Genomic DNA, 21,207 nt, shown 5'->3' on the forward strand with positions numbered 1-21,207 from the left:
ACCAGTTGTCCCGGGGGTGCCGGGTTTGTAGGGGGGGTCGACCACCTGATGTGGGGCTGGTGGCTCAAAGAGAAACACAGGTGCCTTCAATAATGGCTTCAAGGAGGGCTTTATTGGGATATACGTCTTTTTCATGGAATTCAAAAGATGTCTCTAGTCTCTGTACAAGGAGATCTGTCGTGGTGCCTTGTGGTCTTGGTATTATTCTTCCAGGAATCGTCTTTGCCCACGGTTCTCGCCTTGTACCATAAAGAAATGAAGAGAAAGACGAGTTACGTCCTGTACTCAGGGAAGGGCGATAAGGGCCGGGAGTGAGGGAATACAACCAGGGTGTAGTGCACAAACTTAGTCAAACGGACGTGTCTAGGAGTGCTCGTGCTCAGGGGAAGGGTTTCTCTTGCGGGGTTTTTACAATGGTGGCTGCTTCCGCCTCCCGACCCAACCCGCGACCCGACCCCGTACCTCTCGAAGCCACGCTCCTCCCGTGGGCGCGTGGCAGGGCGAAGCGTCCAACCGGTGGCCTCCTGGCTTGTCGTTCTCGGTCACCTCTCGTCCTCGTCCTCGTCCTCGTTCTGCTTCCACCTCCGCCGGGGAATCGCCGTCCGTCTTCATGCTTGAACTTCCTGCTTTTGTCGTCACCAGGGGTGGAGCCTCGTCATCACAATCCTCTGCCTTAAAGGAGCCGCACCCGTCTGACCATTCTTTCTCGACGTCTCCAGGTACCTCGTACCACGTACTGGTTTGTGGCTGTGGGGAAAAGGTGCAGGGTGTAAGGGGGGTGGCGGACCACCAGTCTTTGGGGTTAACAGCTTCATGCTTGTCGGACCCGTGACAGGTATATAAACAATCTACTTAATATCTGTCACACAGCCCTTTTTTGACTTATCTTATTGATATCACCTATTTCATTCTACTGGAGGAAGATCTTTTAGCACTTGTGATTGGCTTTTTGCAAGCGCCCACGTTTCTAACAGAAGTCTGACAATGTCCTCTCCTGCTGCTTGTTCCTGTGCAATTGTCACTGTCTTTAGGGATTGGTTTTGCACTTACATATTCTTATTAAAGGACTACTCGGTATTCTTCTAGTATAGGAGATTTCTGGCGTGTCCCAGATTTTTTTGAAGTGGGCCGGCTCTTTTGCTTCTCTCCCTAATGTCAATGTCCTCTGGTAATAATGTCAAACTGTAGAAATTATGTATAGCTCTTTTTATTCACTATTGAAGTGATCTGACATTATATGTTAATTTTCTGTATATTTGCCATGCACGTGGGATCTTTGTTAACTTGCACTTCCCCTGTTGTACACATTATTTTCCAGGTTTTGGTATTTTATGCAAGAAGCAGTCCCTCAAAATCAGACTATGTCTTCAGCTTCGAAGTGGATCCTGCCTTACAGGGGGTAAGGCTGTCTCTTTCAGGGGTTGTGCAAGCTCTCTCAGTCATCGACCCAAATGGTAAGTTCTGGCAGTACGTGGCATTCATTTAGATTTTTTGTATATGTTCTATAGAAATGCTGTACATATGAATATAGTGTTGTGATCCACAACTATTGGACATATTAGCAAGGGCGTCATCGCCGCTTTAGCGGAACTTTTTCCCGCTAAAGCAGCAATATTTTCATCGCCCTATCAGCAAGCAGTTGCTAACAGCTGTTTGCGACAGCTCTCTGGCAAAAGCGTCCAGTTTGGGTGCCGCTTTGCATGTCAGCGATATTTATCGCTAATGACATGCAAAGTAGGCGTTCCCAACTTCAAGGCAACTGAAAGCAGTCGCTAACTCCCCTTACCCCTATTACCAATGGCTGCGAAGCAATGAAATAACTTGCGCTAGCCGTGATTATCGCTTGAATCTTACACCTGCAAAAATCCTGACTTATGCATGCTTAACATAGGGGGTGGATTTTGGTGCTACGACAATCGCCGTTTTGAGTGCATCATCGCTGGTTTTCCAGCGATGTTGGCCCATTTCCCTGGATGTCGCTGGAATATTATCGCCCTGGAGTAATGCATCGTTAATAACGCACTAACCGGGTGATAAATTCCAGCGATAGATGGCGATAAATATAAAAGCGCCGTCTGTTGCTGATATGCCCCTATGTTTGTTGATATGCAGGTAGCTGATCCAAAGAAGGTTAGTGATCAAAAAAATTGAACAAAAATAGATCATCCTGTACTGGGGATCCCCTCTCTATCAAAAATGTGGCCAAAGACAGATTTCTCATTGATAAAGCCCCCACCAACTCCAAAATAGGAAACTAGCTGCCCAATTCTAGCTGGGTAGTGCTACCTCCCATTTGATAGTGACTGCTTGGCACAAGACCATGACCATGACACTCTGTAAAGAATGCCTGGGAATATTAACCTGAGGGGTGGAGGAAAGCCATCTCATTTGTAGACGTGTGATATACACTCACAAGCAATATACCCTCACTTTGGAGGTGCAGTTACAATACGCGCATATCATGGTGGCAATTTCAGCAGGTTGCAATGGAATTGCAGCCCCACAGTTTTTCCTGTTGCTCCTGTCATGAAAGTGGATGTTCCCTGGTGGCAAAAATAGTAGACTTAGGCAAAATGTGGGTTACCAAGGTGTAATTTAGTGTAATTTTGGTAACTTCGTGTTACACTTTTTGCATAAAACTCCTGAAATGACCCTATTATGCCACTTTGTGTACCTAAAACGTTACAGTGAGCAAGCAGGAAGAACCCAAAGAAAAGAACATGAGCAACTGTAATTTGCTTTTTTTTAACAATATTTTTAGTGTGCTAAAATAAAGCGCCAAATGCCATTTTTGTATTTCACATAATTAATTACAATTTCGAGTAATTTTTTGTGATATTTTGCATTATTATACTAAAGCGAATTGTGCAAATTTCACACACCCCTAATAAAGTAGCCTGTTGTCAGAAGTCTGCCTCGCAATAGAGTAAATCTTCCTTTCCCAGAGTGGCAGTGATTCACAGGTTTACTACTACTAATCTTTATAAATAGTTTGCTACCAGCCCTTCACAGATGATCCAATACCTGTCAATGAGAGCTGTTCCACTACTTCCCCTTTGTGGTTCTACAACCACGACCCCATTACAGAAATACTCCTACCCGCCCTATGAAACTATTCCACTACCGCACTTTCAGCTTAACCACTAGAACCCCCCCTTGTCCTTCACATTTATATCATGACCATCTCTTTAAAGCTGGATGTACCATTATGTACCCTTTATAACTATATAATACATGGGATTGTAGGATCCCTGTTTAGAACCCATCTATAATTTCTTTATAATGCACAGGATTCTGCAAGCCCTGTATGAACGCCTGTGACTATTTCTTTACAGTTGCGACTCACCCAGTCGAAGATTTTAAAGAAAAGATGCCAGAACTCAACTGAAATAAGTTATGACTATCGAGTTCTGACATAACAATGCCTGCTGCCAGAGCCATCAGCTGAGCGGAGAGGCAGGTCAGGCTACAGCGCATAATTAAAGCAGATGTTGTTTTGGGCCCTAGTCGGAGTCGGGCGCTAGAGAGCAGCAGAGAGCAGAGAACGTGACTCGCAGAGCCGGCGAGTTGTGAGAAGGAGCGGAGGAGGAAGGAAGCAACGGCCCCGGCGGCACTGGCCCGCTCCCTGTGAGGCAATCAAACCACGGTGCAGAGAGTACTGCTACACAGCGGAAAATAACGGTAAAAACAGCAGCAGCAAAGCGGCGCTGCGGTGTAGGAAGTCCGTGAGTGTCCGGACGCCCGGATGTTATGACTGCCGCGACTCCTGCGAGTGCGGTAAAAACACCTGTAAAGCGGAGGGCGGCGCTGCGAGTACCACAAGGCGGGTGCAGAGAGTCCCGCGAGTGCCGCGGGTGGCGCTAAGTGCTGGGACATGTTGGGACGTGGTTGCCTGGAGTTGCCTGGAGTGCTAGGAGTCCTCGTGAGTCCTGCGGGAGGCTCAGCACAGCAGGCGCATTGGAGAAGTTGCTGTGTGAGCTGTGAAGAAGAGGAGGCACCATTTTGGATTAGCTTTGGATTAGTGTTGCAAGGGTGGTGAGAAGGCTCTACCTTGGTATCCTTGGAGGACGGTCTGTGCACACAGCCATTGCAGTGACCTCGATCAGGGGCAAGTTGAGCAGAAATTGCTGCTGCTGCTGTGGGTGTTTGCGCTGCTTTGGAGCGGCGCGGAGCTGCAGTCCTACGGCGGCTTGTGGTTTTGAGCTTTCCCGGTCGCCGGTTCTGGCTCTAAACTCCCAGGACTCGGCCATACTGCCACTGCCATTGCCACTGTCACTGGTGCTGCGCTGGGAGAGGTCTTTTCCCCCTCCCATTTATTTTTGGCGTGCGGTGCGGCTAGATTGAAGCAGGAGGCATATTGCCTCCTCCCAGCGTGTTGGCTGGTCAAGATGGGTTTGGGGGGGCTGTTTGGAGGACCAGTCGCTGTAAATGGAGCAGCTGAGTGAACATCTGTGTGAACTGCCTGGGCTTTCTGGTTGGCTGAATTGGAGTGGGAGCCCAAACCTGTGCTGCAATTGGTGGCTTTAAGCAGCGAAAGGAGAGGGTGGGAACCTGAATTGAGCCCTCTAAAAGTGTGAATAAGGATTCCTTACAACCTACAAGTCACCTGTGAGTTGTGACCTGCACTATCCTACTGTTTTGGTGACAGTGGTGACAGTGGGTGAATATGAGAGGGAATCATTAGAAGAAAAAATAAAAACAGAAAAGTAAAGTAACAAGGAAGAGGAAGAGGGGGTACAGCCTGAGATTTGAGCTTTGATAGGAATAGATACCACTTACTGGTCAACTCGTTTTTAACAGTCTTTAACAGTTGGGTTGCTTCACTTCACTTTGCTAAAGGGTTCGTAGAGTGGCTGCTTCAGGGGAACCCTGGAATTACAGTCTAAGAGCACGGTGCAAGAACAAGATAAGCAATAAGCAATCAGCAGACTCTAAAATCACGGAATAAAGGGAGAATTATGCGCTCAGGCAAAGAGAGGGTGATGGGTCCAACTACAAGAAGTACAAAGAAAATACAAATACCCAAAGCAATAAAAAAGGTAAAAGCCAACTGCATAGGACTAAACCAGTCACTCATATCACCGATAGCAAGGATGTTAAAAAAATCAATAAAAATTCCAGATAAATTTGATTTTATGAAGAATCCATCAGGCGCCTTAATGACAATGCAAATGAAAGCAGAATCAATGAAATTACAAACCCAATTAAACCCACCAGCAATGAAAGATCAGATATACAAGGCATACGAATTACTCAGCAGGAGGACGAGTGCCGCTCACAAAGTAAAACGGACCAAGTGGTTGACAATGCATTCCAATTGACTGACCATGAGATACTAAGTATAATATCACCTTCCGATAAAAATTAAAAGGAAACCCAAAAGGAATTGGACGGGACAGGTACCTGCTATGACGATATATATCGGAGCAGAAGAAATGAAAGAAAACTACATCCAAGGCCCATGTTACCTATAGAAGTAAAGGTAGAAATTCGGAAAGGAACACAGACAACTACTGGGATCACAATACCTAACCAACTAGTCTACCAAAATTGTGGCTCTGGAATTACTACTCATGAAAAAGAGGACCTTGAAGGAGCAAAACAAGACATACTAAAACAGGACATACTAAACTTGGAGGAAGTCTTAAGCAACAAACTAAATGAACTAAATTGATGGACCAATCCGAAAATACACAATGATCCCATAAAGGAATATCCAACTCAATTGCGTATTAAAGAACAAAGGAAACTATTGACACAAGATATTAGAGCAGAAATAGGCGAGCAGGATATCAGGAAACTTATGGAGAATGATAAACTCAACTCACTGATGGTAGAAAATGAAAACAAGCCGCCCAAAGATATGATATATTCAAAGATAACACATAAAGAAAATATATATAGTGGTGACGACCAGATACTTGAAAAAAAGATACAAACAGGAGAACAAGACAAGGGGACGATCTGGGATATTTTCTGCCAAACCTCATCTTTATCGTTAGAAGCACTAACATATCAATCAAATAAGATGGATATACAAATAGACCTTTTGAAAGTTATGGCAAACGCAGTTGCCGGGATTGACCAAAAACTTGCACAGCTGAATGGCTTGATAGTTAGAGCTCAAAGCGATAGTGCTAAAATAAACACAGATTACTTTTGTGCACCTATCATAGACAAATTATCAACAAATACACGAAATTGTGTACACCATAATTGAAGATTCTAAAAAGAATCTATGAAAAGAAAGACAACAAGAAAACAAAAAGACAAAGGAAAAGCCCCATATGAATATGAACACTGATAAAGAATATGTCAGCGGCCTTGAAAACCTGGACGGTTTGGAACAAATAGTCCCCAAAAAATTACAGAAAATGCAACAAATAGAAGAAGAAAGAATAACACCGGTAAACCAGCAAATATGGGATCAGGAAGATGATGAGAGGACAGGTATAGAAATATGGACTGCCCCAATAGAAAACCGAATGATAGATTAAGAAGCTAAAGATCGAGATAACCGCCCATTTACATTGTCAAAACGTCTTAGAAAAAAATTACGTAAAGCAAGAAAAAAGGTGAAACAATTAAATTACGTTGTAAGGCAACCAGTTGAAGAATTGTCAACATCCATGGACACACAAGGATGCAAACTATGAAATGAGCGATTAATGGAAGAAGAAAAGGACTCAAAAGAAAAGAGTTTACCCATTATAAAGAATAGTAACAAAAAATATTATGCCATTTTTTAAAAAGATCGAACGACTGAACAATCGACCTCACAAAAAAATACAGCTATTATGGCAGCAAAGTCAAAACATACGGGGAATAAACTTAAAGTGTTAGAGGAAGGGAAGAATCGGAGGACACAGAACAGGATTAGGTCAACAGAAACCGGGTCAAACGCAGACCACGTGCCAATATACCTAGAAAGTGAGCAATCAGAAGAGTTAGCAAAAACTGTCCCACTTGAACTTAAAAATAAAATTCCGGAAAAAATTGTTAACTACCCGATTGTATATAGACCACAGGTAGGGGATGATGACATTCCAATCAGGGCAAATATAAAAACAACTTATCAAGAAATCCAACAGATTGTCGAAAAAGCAGAAAATCAAAGGAGATTACCCCCAATTACTGAGAGTAGTAGAAGTATATTGGAACGAGTAGAAATGGAACAACAACCCTCAGACTGGGGTCAGCTGCGCATTGAAAAAAGTGAGGTAGTAAAGCAAGTTACATATAAGCCTATGCAAAATAAGGAAAGAGATAGGCATGAAGATCTCCAAGGGAATGAAAAGGTGCAGCTGATTTTTAAACCTGAATTTGAATCAAGAGGCAACCTAGACATACTAACTAGCGGGAACATCCTTCACCTGTTTAAATCAATTCCGCACTTAGCTAAAGTGTTAAGTAAAGACATTGACTCTATAGGATTTATAACTAATAACGATGGCTCTAGGGAATTGTTAGACCTGTCAGCCTTTTGGTAGTCCCTCCTATTATTTATTTATTTTTGTCCCCTTTTTGCCCCTCAAATCCCTTAATTTTTATGTCCACTGAATTTTTTAAGCATGGGCGGCAAATCCGTTACGTCCACGGATTTTTCGGATTTTTGGTGAATACGCAATCCGTGTATTTTACGTATTTTCCCAAAAATCCGACAAAATCCGCGGATGTAACGGATTCCCCCCACCCTTCCCCCCACCCACTCATGTAATGGCGCCAGCAAGCTGCCAGCGCCGTTGTAAAATAGTTACAAAGTTAGCTTGCACAGAGCAGGTGCAGCTAACTTTGTAACTATTTTTCAACGGCGCTGGCAGCTTGCTGGCGCCGTTGGAAACAGTACACAGATGGTCCCTGGAACTTGTTGAAGCTCAAATGCAGTGACTCATTCATCAGCCCAGAAACAATCGAGAGCGCCGTCGAGGCTGGGCAATGTGCCTTCTTCACCCAATCTACCGTCGAAAGTCAGCTGTGATGCTGGATAGAGAGGCATGTGAGCAGGAGTCTCTGCATCTTCATCTGCTGCTCTGATCGGCCTCTGACCTTTTATACACACAAGAGGCATGCCCACTCGCATGGAAGCCCGTCCGTTTGGCCATGAGTAGCCACATTGTGTTCGCACGGGTTTCTACACGTTTGCGAGCGTTTTGTACAATAAAACCCTCGCGAACTTGCAGAAACCCGTGCGAACACGCAAAAAAAAAATACGCTGGGATCCGCGGATTTTGCGTATTGTCGCAATCCGCAAATCCACAAATACGCAGATCCGCGGATTGCCAATACGCAAAATCCATTTGGACCATAGGGTTACACTAGGAAGGTACTAGAACCTTCTGGAGGGTTCTGATGGCCAGGGCTAGCCTATATAAGGCCAGAACCAGAGCGGCCACTTTAGAGTGCTGGGCAGTGAAAGTGTGAAGTAGGCCTGGTCAGGAGCAAGGCGACTCAGTGAGGAGGAGCACGCACAGAGAGGGGAGAGATCGACCTTTGGGCAAGCTGCCCTTCTATGCTGACGTGCCCCCTCGTCTTGTCTACCGAACCCTGCCTTCATGGTGAACACACTTGCCCCAGCTTATAATCCTGCCTGCTCCGGAATGCCAATCGAGGAGTGAAGAGTGGGGTGCAGCTGACCCTGGCGTGTCACCGCCTCAGAGTGCTAAATTGGACCTCTCTGCTAACTGGGGGAAAACTTCCTGACGGAGCCGCGAGTTCGGCCCCCACCCCTGCTGAGGCGCTGTGAAGAAAATCTTACTGCACAGCTGATTTGCCCTGCGGTCAAACCATCCCTCGGTGAGGTCCGCGGAAGAGGACGGCTGCCGGAAGACCCTGATGCCGGGTGAGGAGGCGTGAGCACACCGGAAGAGGTCGGCTGCCGCAAGACCCTGATGCCGGGTGAGGAGGCGTGAGCACACCGGAAGAGGTCGGCTGCCGGAAGACCCTGATGCCGGGTGAGGAGGCGTGAGCACACCGGAAGAGGTCGGGTGAAGGCGGAGCCCCGTGGGAGGAGTTGTTGAGGAGAAGAGCGAGGAGGTTTGCCGGACGCGTTGCTACGGGGCGCCTGCTCGACTGCCGGGGAGGTGCTGAGGGCTGCCGAGTGTCGCACCAGTAAGGACGCCTGCTCTCCTGACAGGGGAGAGGGCAGGGAACCCCTATTCACAGCGAAAGCGGCCCTTGGAGGTGAAAGGGTTGGACGGAGTCTGACCTCGTGAGCTACACGGCAAGTAGGCCGGGAAGGTGGGGGGGAGCAGACGGACTAGCCCACAAGTTCTAACAGAACGGAAGGACTGGGCAGCATTATATCTAGGCATAACCAGAAGGTTCTCCTCTGTACAACCCAGGCTGGTTCCAGGAATGTTCAGGCATTAAGGTCTGCGGTGAAAAGGGAGCAATAACGAGCCACCTGACTCATTGTAGAGACTGATGTAGATACTGATGGTAGAGAGGGAGAGCTACAAGTGGAGAATTTTCAGGGCAGGGCTGCACATGAGTAAGACATAGACTCCTCTTTGGTTAAGGGGATTTGACATGACAAAAGCCAATGTGATTTAACTTGCCTGTTCTCCTCCAGCTACAGTTGTGTGTAACCTTCTTTATCCATAACAGGAGTAAGGGTTCTCTAACCAGTGGGGTTTCCTAGTAAATTGTTAATCCTGAGTCATCTGGGGAACAGTTTATGCTAGCCTGCTCTTCTTGAAATGGAAATACGTGGTGGTATGGTTTAATTGTATGATAAAAAATCTGAACTCAAGGAGGAGGTATAAAAGCAATTTCTGGAGAACTTTACTGTTGCACAAAACCTGTTGAAAGATATAAATGATTAGCTCGTCAATGTAGAAAAGGAATGGAATTGTGAAAACTTAATTACATTGAACTGTGGAACAGTTGTAGATTAAGATCTAAGAGAACTTTTATAAAACAGCTCGTATTTTTCCACAATTGGTGTAGTGTCCTTATTTTTGAGTGGATGGATGTTGTGTTACTGAAGGGTGTGACGCAAACTTAGCACATGTTCCTTGGAGATAGGCCTTCCCACCTAAGTGCCAAGCTACCTTATGTGACTTGGAGGTCCCAGGTCCAACATATTTGGTGTCCAGCGGTGGGATAAAAACTGTGTTTGCGTCTACTCTGAAGTAACAAAACATACCCCACAGGCCTACACCTGGGGTTTTCTCCTGGCGGACTTCCCAATTACTATTTTTTTTTCTAAATTCATTCCTGGTGGTGGGTGGAGGTAGCTTCAAATTGCCCCTTGTGAATCTATTCTTTTTGTGTGATAGTCCCTACATTGCTCTTCAGCAAAAATGGAATTTGCTCTGGAAGAACTGGAAACTTATTCTGTAGCCCAGCTTAGGGACTTTTGTCAAAAGATGGGAGTGTTCTTTAAGCGTGGTGCTAAGAAGGGGGAACTCCAGACCAGTTTGAGGGCTTGGGTGGCAGCACATGGAGAAGGGAAGGAGGAGGAAGAGGGGACGGACCGGGACACACTCATAGAGGTAGAGGGATTGTTCCATCTTGAGATTGGAAACCTACTTCCAGGACCAATGACCTACTCAAGGGGGGGGCAGTAGTGTCTCCGGAGGAAGCTTGACCGAAGCTGAACTAACAGACAGGAGGGAAAAAAGGAAGCTGAAGTGGGAGTTAGCCAGGTTAGAACAGGGGAGGGAGGAACAGAGGATGACTCATGAGCTTAGACTAAAAGAGCTAGAACTCAAGGCTCTACAGTTAGGACTCGCCAACTCTCCAAATGGTGGCAGCGAAACAAGAGAACCAACCAGGGAGCCCAGACCCTACCTACCTAAAGACATAGTTGCCAGCTATAGCCAAGGGGATGACATTGCCAAGTGGCTGGCTGACTATGAGGTCTCCTTAAGAGCCCATGGGATCCAGGAGAAACACTGGGAGGGGTGGATTATATAAGTATATGCCTCCCACTGGTCGGGACACATTATTGGCCCTAGAACAATAGAAGCAGACCCACTACCCCACCATGAAGATAGCGTTAATCAAAAAGTTTGGGCTAACCCCGGAGAAGTATCGCCAAAAGTTCAGGGGGAGACACAAGTTAAGCACCCAGAACTGGGTGGATTTCCTGGACTATGTAAGAAAGGCATTGTAGGGCTGGGTACAGGGCAGCGAGGTGAAGGACTATGAGGGGTTATATGACCTTTTTCTTAAAGAGCATCTACTCGAGAAATGTTTTCCAGAGCTGCGCCAACACCTGGTGGATAGCAAGCTGACCAACCCCCGGAAGCTTGCAGAGGAGGCGGACATCTGGGCAAGTACCCGGGTGTCCTCAAAGGGGACTGGAGGGGATTCTCAAAGGGCCGGACAGGGCACCCCCCCAGAAGAAGGAGGGGGAGATAAAAAGCGGGAGTTCTCGAAAGGTCCCCAAAACAGTTTCCAGGGAAAGGGAACAGGATTCACCCCTAAGGCTAACCCGCCCAGAAACCCTCATCCTGGCCAAAGCCAGCAGCCAAGGGTTGTCCACTGCTTTGAGTGTGGTGGTGTTGGACATTATAAGAGAGATGTCAGGTGCCCAAAGAGACCACCCCCTCCCACCGGAGGAAAATCCCCGGGAGTAGCTAGTGTAGCGCTCGGGGAGGAGTTGCCCTTAGATAAGGGGGGTGAGTGGGCGGGTGTCACCTTAGTTTCCCTGGGAGATCAGGAGATGGTTACTAAGATCCAAGTGCCCCCAAATACTACCAAGTATGGGCAATGGGTCACCATCAATGGCCAGAGAGGGGAAGCTCTGAGAGACACAGGAGCCAGTATGACTATGGTAAGGAGTCAACATGTCTCCAGAGCAGGTGATTACACATGTACTCCACCCTGCCGCGATGGCTGACGGCAGAATGGGCCACTACCCGGTGGCCGAGGTTCCCTTTGAGTGGGAAGGGGTTGCAGGTTTACTTCGAGTTGCCATAAGCCCTGCCGTGCCAGACGATTGCTTGCTGGGGAATGACATGGAGCACAATGCTTGGAGAGAGGTGGAATACCGGACTCATTCGGAGATGCTGGGTACACCTGACTGGGCCTGTGTAAGCACAAGGTCTGCGACTGCCCAGAGAGGGAGTTCGCTCGGGTTGGAGCCTGGAACAATGGCCCAACCCGCTGCCAAAAAGGGACAGACCCGAAGACAGGAGAAGCCTGCTTCGGCTTCCACGCCCCATGTGACAGATCGGCCACCTGCGGTGGTGAGCCAGGAGTCCGTGGAGGGGGAAGTAGTCTCCCTGGAGGACCTACCCATCCCTGCTGAGTGGCATGTGGAGGGAGGGCCTACTAGGGAGGAGTTTTGTAAGGGCCAGAAGGAGTGCCCTACCCTTGAGGGACTGAGGCGACAGGCTGAAGCCCAGGCAGCAGGGAACGTTGCAGGACACTACCATATTTACTGGGAGGATGGACTCGTCTACAGTGAACCCAAAGTACCTTTACCCAGTTCATCCCAGGCCTTGGTAGTCCCTCAACGATACCGAGCCTTTCTGTTAGAATTGGCTCATGAAATACCCTTGGCAGGACACTTAGGTCAGAACAAGACCTTTGCTCGGCTTGTCCCCCACTTTTACTGGCCTCAGATGAAAGTGGCATCTGACACCTACTGTCGGACATGTGTATCCTGTCAAGCCAGTGGGAAGACAGGGGTGAAGCTGAAAGCTCCCCTGGAACCAATTCCTGTTGTTAGCACCCCCTTTGAAAGGGTGGGCATCGACATTGTGGGGCCATTGGATCCACCAACTACAGCTGGTCACAGGTTTATCCTGGTTCTGGTGGATCACGCCACGCGGTACCCAGAGGCAATTCCTCTGAGGACTGTCACTGCACCTGTTGTGGCTAGGGCCCTGATGGGGATCTTTACCCGAGTGGGTTTCCCCAAGGAAGTTGTGTCCGACAGGGGGACCAACTTCATGTCCGCATATATGCGGGCAATGTGGAAGGAGTGTGGAGTGACCTACCGGTTCACTACTCCATACCACCCCCAGTCCAATGGACTGGTAGAGAGGTTCAATAAGACCTTGAAGGGCATGATAAGAAGTCTGCCTGAGAGCCTACGGAGGAAATGGGACGTCCTTCTGCCCTGTTTGCTATTTCCCTACAGAGAAGTGCCACAGAAGGGAGTGGGCTTCAGCCCCTTTGAGCTGTTGTACGGGCACCCTGTGCGTGGACCTCTCAGCATGGTGAAGGATGGATGGGAAAAGTCTCCCAGAAAGCCTCCTCAGGATGTGGTGAGCTACATGCTGGCCTTCCGGAGCCAAATGGCAAAGTTGTGGAAGCAAGCTTCTGACAACTTGGAAGCCAGTCAGGCAGTAATGAAAGAATGGTACGACCACAATGCTCACCAGGTGGAGTTGGAACCTGGCCAGAAAGTGTGGGTGATGGAACCTGGAGAGCTAAGTGCCCTTCAAGATCGTTGGGCAGGCCCCTTTGAGGTGTTGGAAAAGAAGGGTAAGGCCACCTACCTGGTGGATCTTAAGACCCCTCGACAGCCCTTACGGGTGCTGCATGCCAATCGCCTCAAACCCCACCATGAGAGGCCCGAGGTCATCTTGATGATGGTGACTGATGGTGCCGAGGAAGCAGAAAGCGAGCCCCTCCCTGATCTCTTCTCGTCTCAAGAGAAGGATGGGTCAGTGGAGGGAGTGATTCTCTCCCCATCCCTAACTCCTGAGCAGCGAGAGGACTGCCGCCAGGTATTGGAGCAGTACTACTCGTTGTTCTCCCTTGTCCCGGGAAGAACCCACCTGTGTACCCATGATGTGGACACGGGAGACAGCCCACCAGTGAGGTCGAAGACCTACCGGCTGTCAGACAAGGTGAAGGCCAGCATCCACGGTGAGGTTACCAAGATGCTGGAGCTAGGAGTTATTGAACCTTCCAGCAGCCCCTGGTCCAGTCCGGTGGTTCTAGTGCCAAAGGCAGCTCCACCAGGCACCACTCCAGAACTGAGGTTCTGTGTGGATTACCGGGGACTGAACTCAGTCACCAAGACTGATGCTCATCCGATCCCTAGGGCGGATGAATTGATTGACCGGCGGGGAACTGCCCAATAACTGAGTACCTTTGACCCCACTTCAGGGTAATGGCAAATCTCCCTTACAGATGGAGCAAAGGAAAGGTCAGCTTTCTCCATGCCTGAGGGACACTTCCAGTTCTGCGTGATGCCCTTTGGGCTCAAGAACGCCCCTGCCACTTTTCAGCGGCTGGTGAACCAGGTCCTCTCCGGAATGGAGGCTTTCTCCGCTGCTTACCTGGATGACATTGCCGTCTTCAGCAGCAGTTGGGAGGACCATTTGCGTCACTTGCAAGCTGTTCTCCAAGCCCTGAAAAAGGCTGGCTTGACAATCAAGGCCAGCAAATGTCAGATTGGGCAGGGGTCGGTTGTGTACCTAGGCCACTTGGTGGGAAGGGGAACAGTATTTTATTTATTTATTTTATTTCTTATATCGCGCTGGAATCAATCCCGTAAGGGTATCTCCGCGCTTTGGCAGCCATAGAGTCAACAGGTTATGCGAGTGCATAACAGTGCAGCCCCTCCAGGCAAAGATTGAGGCAATCATGGCCTGGGAACCCCCCAAGACCCAGACTGAGGTCCGAGCTTTCCTGGGCCTCACAGGTTACTACCGTCGCTTTGTGAAGGGGTATGGCACTATTGTAGCGCCCCTCACAGAGCTCACATCCAAGAAACAACCTCGACGGGTAGTCTGGACAGAGGCTTGTCAGCAAGCCTTCGAGAAATTGAAACAGGCAATGTGTGTAGCACCGGTCCTGAGGGCCCCAGACTTCTCCAAGGAGTTCATTGTCCAGACAGACGCATCAGAGCATGGCATTGGGGCAGTGTTATCGCAACTCAATGAAGAGGGTCTGGATCAGCCAGTAGTCTTCCTGTCCAGGAGACTGCTTCCCCGGGAACAGAAGTGGAGTGCAATTGAGCGGGAAGCTTTTGCAGTGGTTTGGGCTCTGAAGAAGCTGTGGCCATATCTGTTTGGCTCGCACTTCCTGGTTCAGACTGACCACCGACCCCTCCGTTGGCTGATGCAAATGAAGGGGGAAAATCCCAAGTTGTTGAGATGGTCCATCTCCCTACAGGGAATGGACTTCCGGGTGGAACATCGGCCTGGAGTGGACCACGCCAATGCAGATTGTCTCTCTAGGTATTTCCGCCTTAGTGATGAGGACTCCCAAGGGATTAGGTAGCTCTCCCCACTTTCAGCTGGGGGGGACGCGTGTTAGACATGTCAGCCTTTTGGTTTTCCCTCCTAATATTTATTTATTTTTGTCCCCTTTTTGCCCCTCAAATCCCTTAATTTTTATGTCCACTGAATTTTTGCGGTGTTAGCTAGGGGTTAGATGCTCTTTGACCCTCGTAGTCCTTTTCCCTGAGGCCTAGGTGCCTCTTCTGACTAGATTTGTAAGACCCACATAATGGTCGCCATAAACTGCCATAACTGTCACCTCTAGATAAGGGACCATAGGGTTACACTAGGAAGGTACTAGAACCTTCTGGAGGGTTCTGATGGCCAGGGCTAGCCTATATAAGGCCAGAACCAGAGCGGCCATTTTAGAGTGCTGGGCAGTGAAAGTGTGAAGTAGGCCTGGTCAGGAGCAAGGCGACTCAGTGAGGAGGAGCACGCACAGAGAGGGGAGAGATCGACCTTTGGGCAAGCTGCCCTTCTATGCTGACGTGCCCCCTTGTCTGTCTACCGAACCCTGCCTCCATGGTGAACACACTTGCCCCAGCTTATAATCCTGCCTGCTCCGGAATGCCCATCAAGGAGTGAAGAGTGGGGTGCAGCTGACCCTGGCGTGTCACCGCCTCAGAGTGCTAAATTGGACCTCTCTGCTAACTGGGGGAAAACTTCCTGACAGAGCCGCAAGTTCGGCCCCCACCCCTGCTGAGGCGCTGTGAAGAAAAGCTTACCGCACAGCTGATTTGCCCTGCGGTCAAACCATCCCTCGGTGAGGTCCGCGGAAGAGGACGGCTGCCGGAAGACCCTGATGCCGGGTGAGGAGGCGTGAGCACACCGGAAGAGGTCGGCTGCCGCAAGACCCTGATGCCGGGTGAGGAGGCCTGAGCACACCGGAAGAGGTCGGCTGCCGGAAGACCCTGATGCCGGGTGAGGAGACGTGAGCACACCGGAAGAGGTCGGGTGAAGGCGGAGCCCCGTGGGAGGAGTCGTTGAGGAGAAGAGCGAGGAGGTTTGCCGGACGCGTTGCTACGGGGCACCTGCTCGACTGCCGGGGAAGTGCTGAGGGCTGCCGAGTGTCGCACCAGTAAGGACGCCTGCTCTCCTGACAGGGGAGAGGGCAGGGAACCCCTATTCACAGCGAAAGCGGCCCTTGGAGATGAAAGGGTCGGACGGAGTCTGACCTCGTGAGCTACACGGCCAAGTAGGCCGGGAAGGTGGGGGGAGCAGACGGACTAGCCCACAAGTTCTAACAGAACGGAAGGACTGAGCAGCATTATATCTAGGCATAACCAGAAGGTTCTCCTCTGTACAACCCAGGCTGGTTCCAGGAATGTTCAGGCATCAAGGTCTGCGGTGAAAAGGGAGCAATAACGAGCCACCTGACTCATTGTAGAGACTGATGTAGATACTGATGGTAGAGAGGGAGAGCTAAAAGTGGAGAATTTTCAGGGCAGGGCTGCACATGAGTAAGACATAGACTCCTCTTTGGTTAAGGGGATTTGACATGACAAAAGCCAATGTGATTTAACTTGCCTGTTCTCCTCCAGCTACAGTTGTGTGTAACCTTCTTTATCCATAACAGGAGTAAGGGTTCTCTAACCAGTGGGGTTTCCTAGTAAATTGTTAATCCTGAGTCATCTGGGGAACAGTTTATGCTAGCCTGCTCTTCTTGAAATGGAAATACGTGGTGGTATGGTTTAAGTGTATGATAAAAAATCTGAACTCAAGGAGGAGGTATAAAAGCAATTTCTGGAGAACTTTACTGTTGCACAAAACCTGTTGAAAGATATAAATGATTAGCTCGTCAATGTAGAAAAGGAATGGAATTGTGAAAACTTAATTACATTGAACTGTGGAACAGTTATAGATGAAGATCTAAGAGAACTTTTATAAAACAGCTCTTATTTTTCCACAATTGGTGTAGTGTCCTTATTTTTGAGTGGATGGATGTTGTGTTACTGAAGGGTGTGACGCAAACTTAGCACATGTTCCTTGGAGATAGGCCTTCCCACTTAGTGCCAAGCTACCTTATGTGACTTGGAGGTCCCAGGTCCAACAGGAATCAATATTGATTACTTTAAATTTGGTGTTAATAGCAGATCAAGTTATAAACGAAAGGGAAATATTTAACAGCTGGGGTATAGTGATTACTAACCTAGCACCGAAGGTGTATCCAACACCACTTATTAATGATGAAAGTCAGGCACAAAAAGTAAAATCTATTATGCAAAGTAGCACGGTATTAAAAAACGTCCTTGGTGGATCCGCCCAAAAGATTGAGGTAACATCAGTACAAAGGAAAATAGAAAAACCAATTGGAATAAATGAAAAATGGATTGCTCTTGCATTGCATGGCAATAAGGACACATGAGGAAATACAGTTATTAACCGGACAAAGGATAAAAAAGATTCCGAAAAACTTACGATGTGTTCATGGAATATAAATTGAATAGGGAATAGGATCAACAATGCACACATAAACTCTATCCCTGAAACATGTCAAATTATCCTATTACAAGAAACATGGGAAACCAACCCAATTATATTACAGGGGTACAAAGGCTACTTCAAACCTGTGAATAAAATACATAAATACGGCCATCCGAGTGGGGGACTGGCAACATTTATTTCTATTGATCTATCAGTTGATCATGAGCAATTGGACACAATAAGTCCTAACATCCTAATAGTCAGACTGGAATACAAAACAAATAACCATAAAAAAGTAAAGACCTTGATTTTGATTAATGTATATATACACCCTACAAAAAGTAGCAGAGAAACTATATGCGCCACCATTAATAGCTTGGTGTTGGAGCAAATGTTGATTGACCCATTAGCAGACTTCATTTTGACTGGGGATTGTAATTTAAACTTATTAGAGCTTTTACTAGAGAGGACATTACGCTATCTCAAGATCACCAATGGGCTATCCCTCATCAGGACACAGGAAAGGAGACAAATCACCCACGAAATAAAATCGGAATAAAATTCGTAAAAGATATAGAAGCGATGGGCTTACAAATATTAAATGGGAGATTTATGTCAAACACCCCACCAGCATTTACATTCAATTCTCATAATGCAAACACAAGGATAGACTATACGATTGCCTCACTTAATATGTTTTGTAAATTTATCTCATACCAACTAAGGAAGATTACAGATAGCGACCATAGTCAACAGATAATTACTACAAACTTGACTAGTAGTGAACACCAAACATATCTATCAATACAAGGTCACAAAGGAATGTTCAATTGTAAGAAACTAATTTGGACGGTACACAACAAAGATGACATGAATGAACTGGTGCAGAAACCTATAGAAGATTGCTTCAATGACACAAGTGTGGTGTAACCGACTGAACAATGGGTAAACTTTGCACGTAAGTTAGTTAAACTCCAAGCCTATTTCCCGGTAATGAAGAAGAATCAAACTAAGTAGGGAGGGGACATGAAGCCACACATAAATCTCCCATATACAACAACAAAACTGAAAATATTACGTAATAAATTAAGAAGACAAGCTACAAACTATTCGGATAATGATGAAATAATAAGTAAATTAAAAAATAAAAATCAAAACATAAGGAAATGGATGTGGAATGAAAGAAATCTAGCTAAACAAGCTTTTTGGTCTAAACTATTCTTTGCCAGCAACCAAACAAACACAAGAGAATTCTGGAAAACCATTAACGGCTTAGTGTGACGAAACAAATTGGTAGTGTCATCAACATTATCTGAGCAAGAATGGGTTGTATTCCTCAAAAAACATCTAACTTTGGACTTAAAAGAGAAAATTAATATAAAGGACACCCAGTCTATAAGTGACAAACCAGAGTATGACAATGATGGCCAAATTGATATATCAAAAACTCAACTGATGAAACTAATTAAGAAACAAAAAAATGGGGCCCCAGGACCAAATGGAATTCCGTTTGCCCTCTACAAAGAAAACCTGGTATTTTGGTCACAATACCTTGTAAAAGTCTTTAATGACATAGTACGGACAGATGTAATTCCTGAATCATGGAGAGGGTCTCTAATTTCGCCCATTTATAAAAAAGGAAACTGGGCACTTCCTGAAAATTATAGGCTCATCACCTTACAAGATACAAATGCAAAACTGTTTCCAGGGATCTTGCTTACCAATCTTACAGAGTGGGCATCGGAAAATAAGATATTACCTCCGAATCAGACTGGCTTCATTAAAGGCCTCAGAACAACAACAAATATCGTAGTACTATCATTATTAATTGATAAATCAATTAGGGCTAAACATCCGTTGTATTAATGTTTTGTAGATTTTAGATACGCTTTTGATTGCGCCCAAAGAAATTTCCTATGGAAGAAATTGCAGCAAAAAAATATACTTCTAAAATTGCTAAAACTGATTCAACATCTGTACAGCAAAACATGGGTCAGAGTGAGGATGGGGGATGGCCAAACATTAACGAAAGAAATCTCAACAACAGTAGGCCTCAAGCAGGGATGTGTTTTGGCCCCTCTACTATTTAATTTATTTCTAGCAGACTTAACGGTGTGCTTAGACGAAACAAATGCACACTTGCCGAAACTAGCTTCCAAACATATCTCTCGCCATCCTTTTAAGCCAAACCAAAGTGGGATTACAGCGTCTAAAAAAAACGAATATCCATATACTCAAAAGAAAATGGAATGGTGATAAATGAGACAAAAACTAAAATCATGGTTGTCACTAAAAATGTAACCTTAAAACACAAATATAAGTGGTATATGGAGAACATCCAACTCGAGCAAGTGGAAGTATATACATACTTGGGTGTCACATTCGACGAAAAGGGAAACTATAGCACACAAAAATTGGGCATTTAAAGGAAGGCAAACGCATTGACGGCAGCATTCAGGATTCTGCAGAAATCACTCGGAAATCTCACTTAACGTCCCCTTTTACAGGTTATAGCGGAAAAACTACTTCCCACACTTACATACGGTAGTGAGGCATTAACTGGGAAAGATTCTGCAATAATAAATAATGCACTCACCAAAACTTATAAATCCATTTTTTATCTTCCCAATAACGCAACACCTGCACAAATTAGACTGGAGTTCGGCCTTAATAACCAACACTATGCAAGAAAGGGCCAATATATTAAAATATGGAACAGAATTAAAAATGACCAGGATAACCAGCTGCCTCAATTAGTATGGCAAGAAATAAATAACAACGCAAACTCACCAGCCTGGAACTATCTTAATAATACGCTGGAAGACGTTGCTGTCAAGCCAATTTGGAACAATACAATAAAAACGGCATCATTCAAAAAGGTAATTAATCGAACAACAAATCAACGGTTGATTGTACAAGATAAAGATGTATTGGCAAAAAGAAAACATGCATGGTCAATAATAAATGGGTTAAAAAAAAGCAGGTACTAGTGTATTTGGAAATACCTTGGTCAGAAAAAATATAAGCAAATATTCATTAAAGCAAGATTTGGTGTACTTCCTGGACTTAGTCATCTCCTTGGATGAAAACGGAGGGGTCTATAGTATGCAGACTGTGTAAGACCGGTGAGGAGAATATCGTCCAACTCTTATGTATCTGTCCTGGACTTCAAGACGAAAGGAAAAGTATACTCAAATCACCTTTTAATATGCGAGGAATAAGCACATGTAGGCAAGCTCTGATAAGGTGTCTGCATTCTAATGACATAAGTATGAATTCTGCCTTTGTAAAGTTTTTATCGAGAGCTTAAGCAAAATTGGGAGATTAACATTGTTAAAAAATTATGAAATTATTTTAAAATCTTGAAAAATTATTTATAATTGGTACAATAGTTAATGACGAGTTTGATAATATCCTGTTTTTAGCGTTTTTTAAAAACTATATGTACATTTATTTGTTATATTGTAAGATTGTAAGTAATCAAACAATAAAGAATTATATATACATTGACAAAATGTAAAGAACTATTTATGGCAACATGTTTATTTTTTGCTCTCCTTGGGTAATTATAGAAAAGTTAGAATCGTTTTTA

General features: G+C 46.0%; 1 protein-coding gene across 4 annotated transcripts in view; it reads left to right on the forward strand.

Moving 5' to 3' along the window:
• LOC144823689 (von Willebrand factor A domain-containing protein 7-like) overlaps positions 1 to 21,207 on the forward strand; it is a 542,335-nt gene that overhangs the window by 411,774 nt on the left and 109,354 nt on the right. For all 4 annotated transcript variants that reach the window (XM_078682451.1, XM_078682442.1, XM_078682435.1 and 1 more), the window contains exon 11: positions 1,319 to 1,454. In XM_078682451.1, the coding sequence (XP_078538577.1) occupies positions 1,319 to 1,454 (136 nt within the window). The remainder of the gene's footprint in view (positions 1 to 1,318; positions 1,455 to 21,207) is intronic.

Source organism: Lissotriton helveticus, chromosome 1_1 (genome assembly GCF_964261635.1).
Source record: "Lissotriton helveticus chromosome 1_1, aLisHel1.1, whole genome shotgun sequence".
NCBI lineage: Eukaryota > Metazoa > Chordata > Amphibia > Caudata > Salamandridae > Lissotriton > Lissotriton helveticus.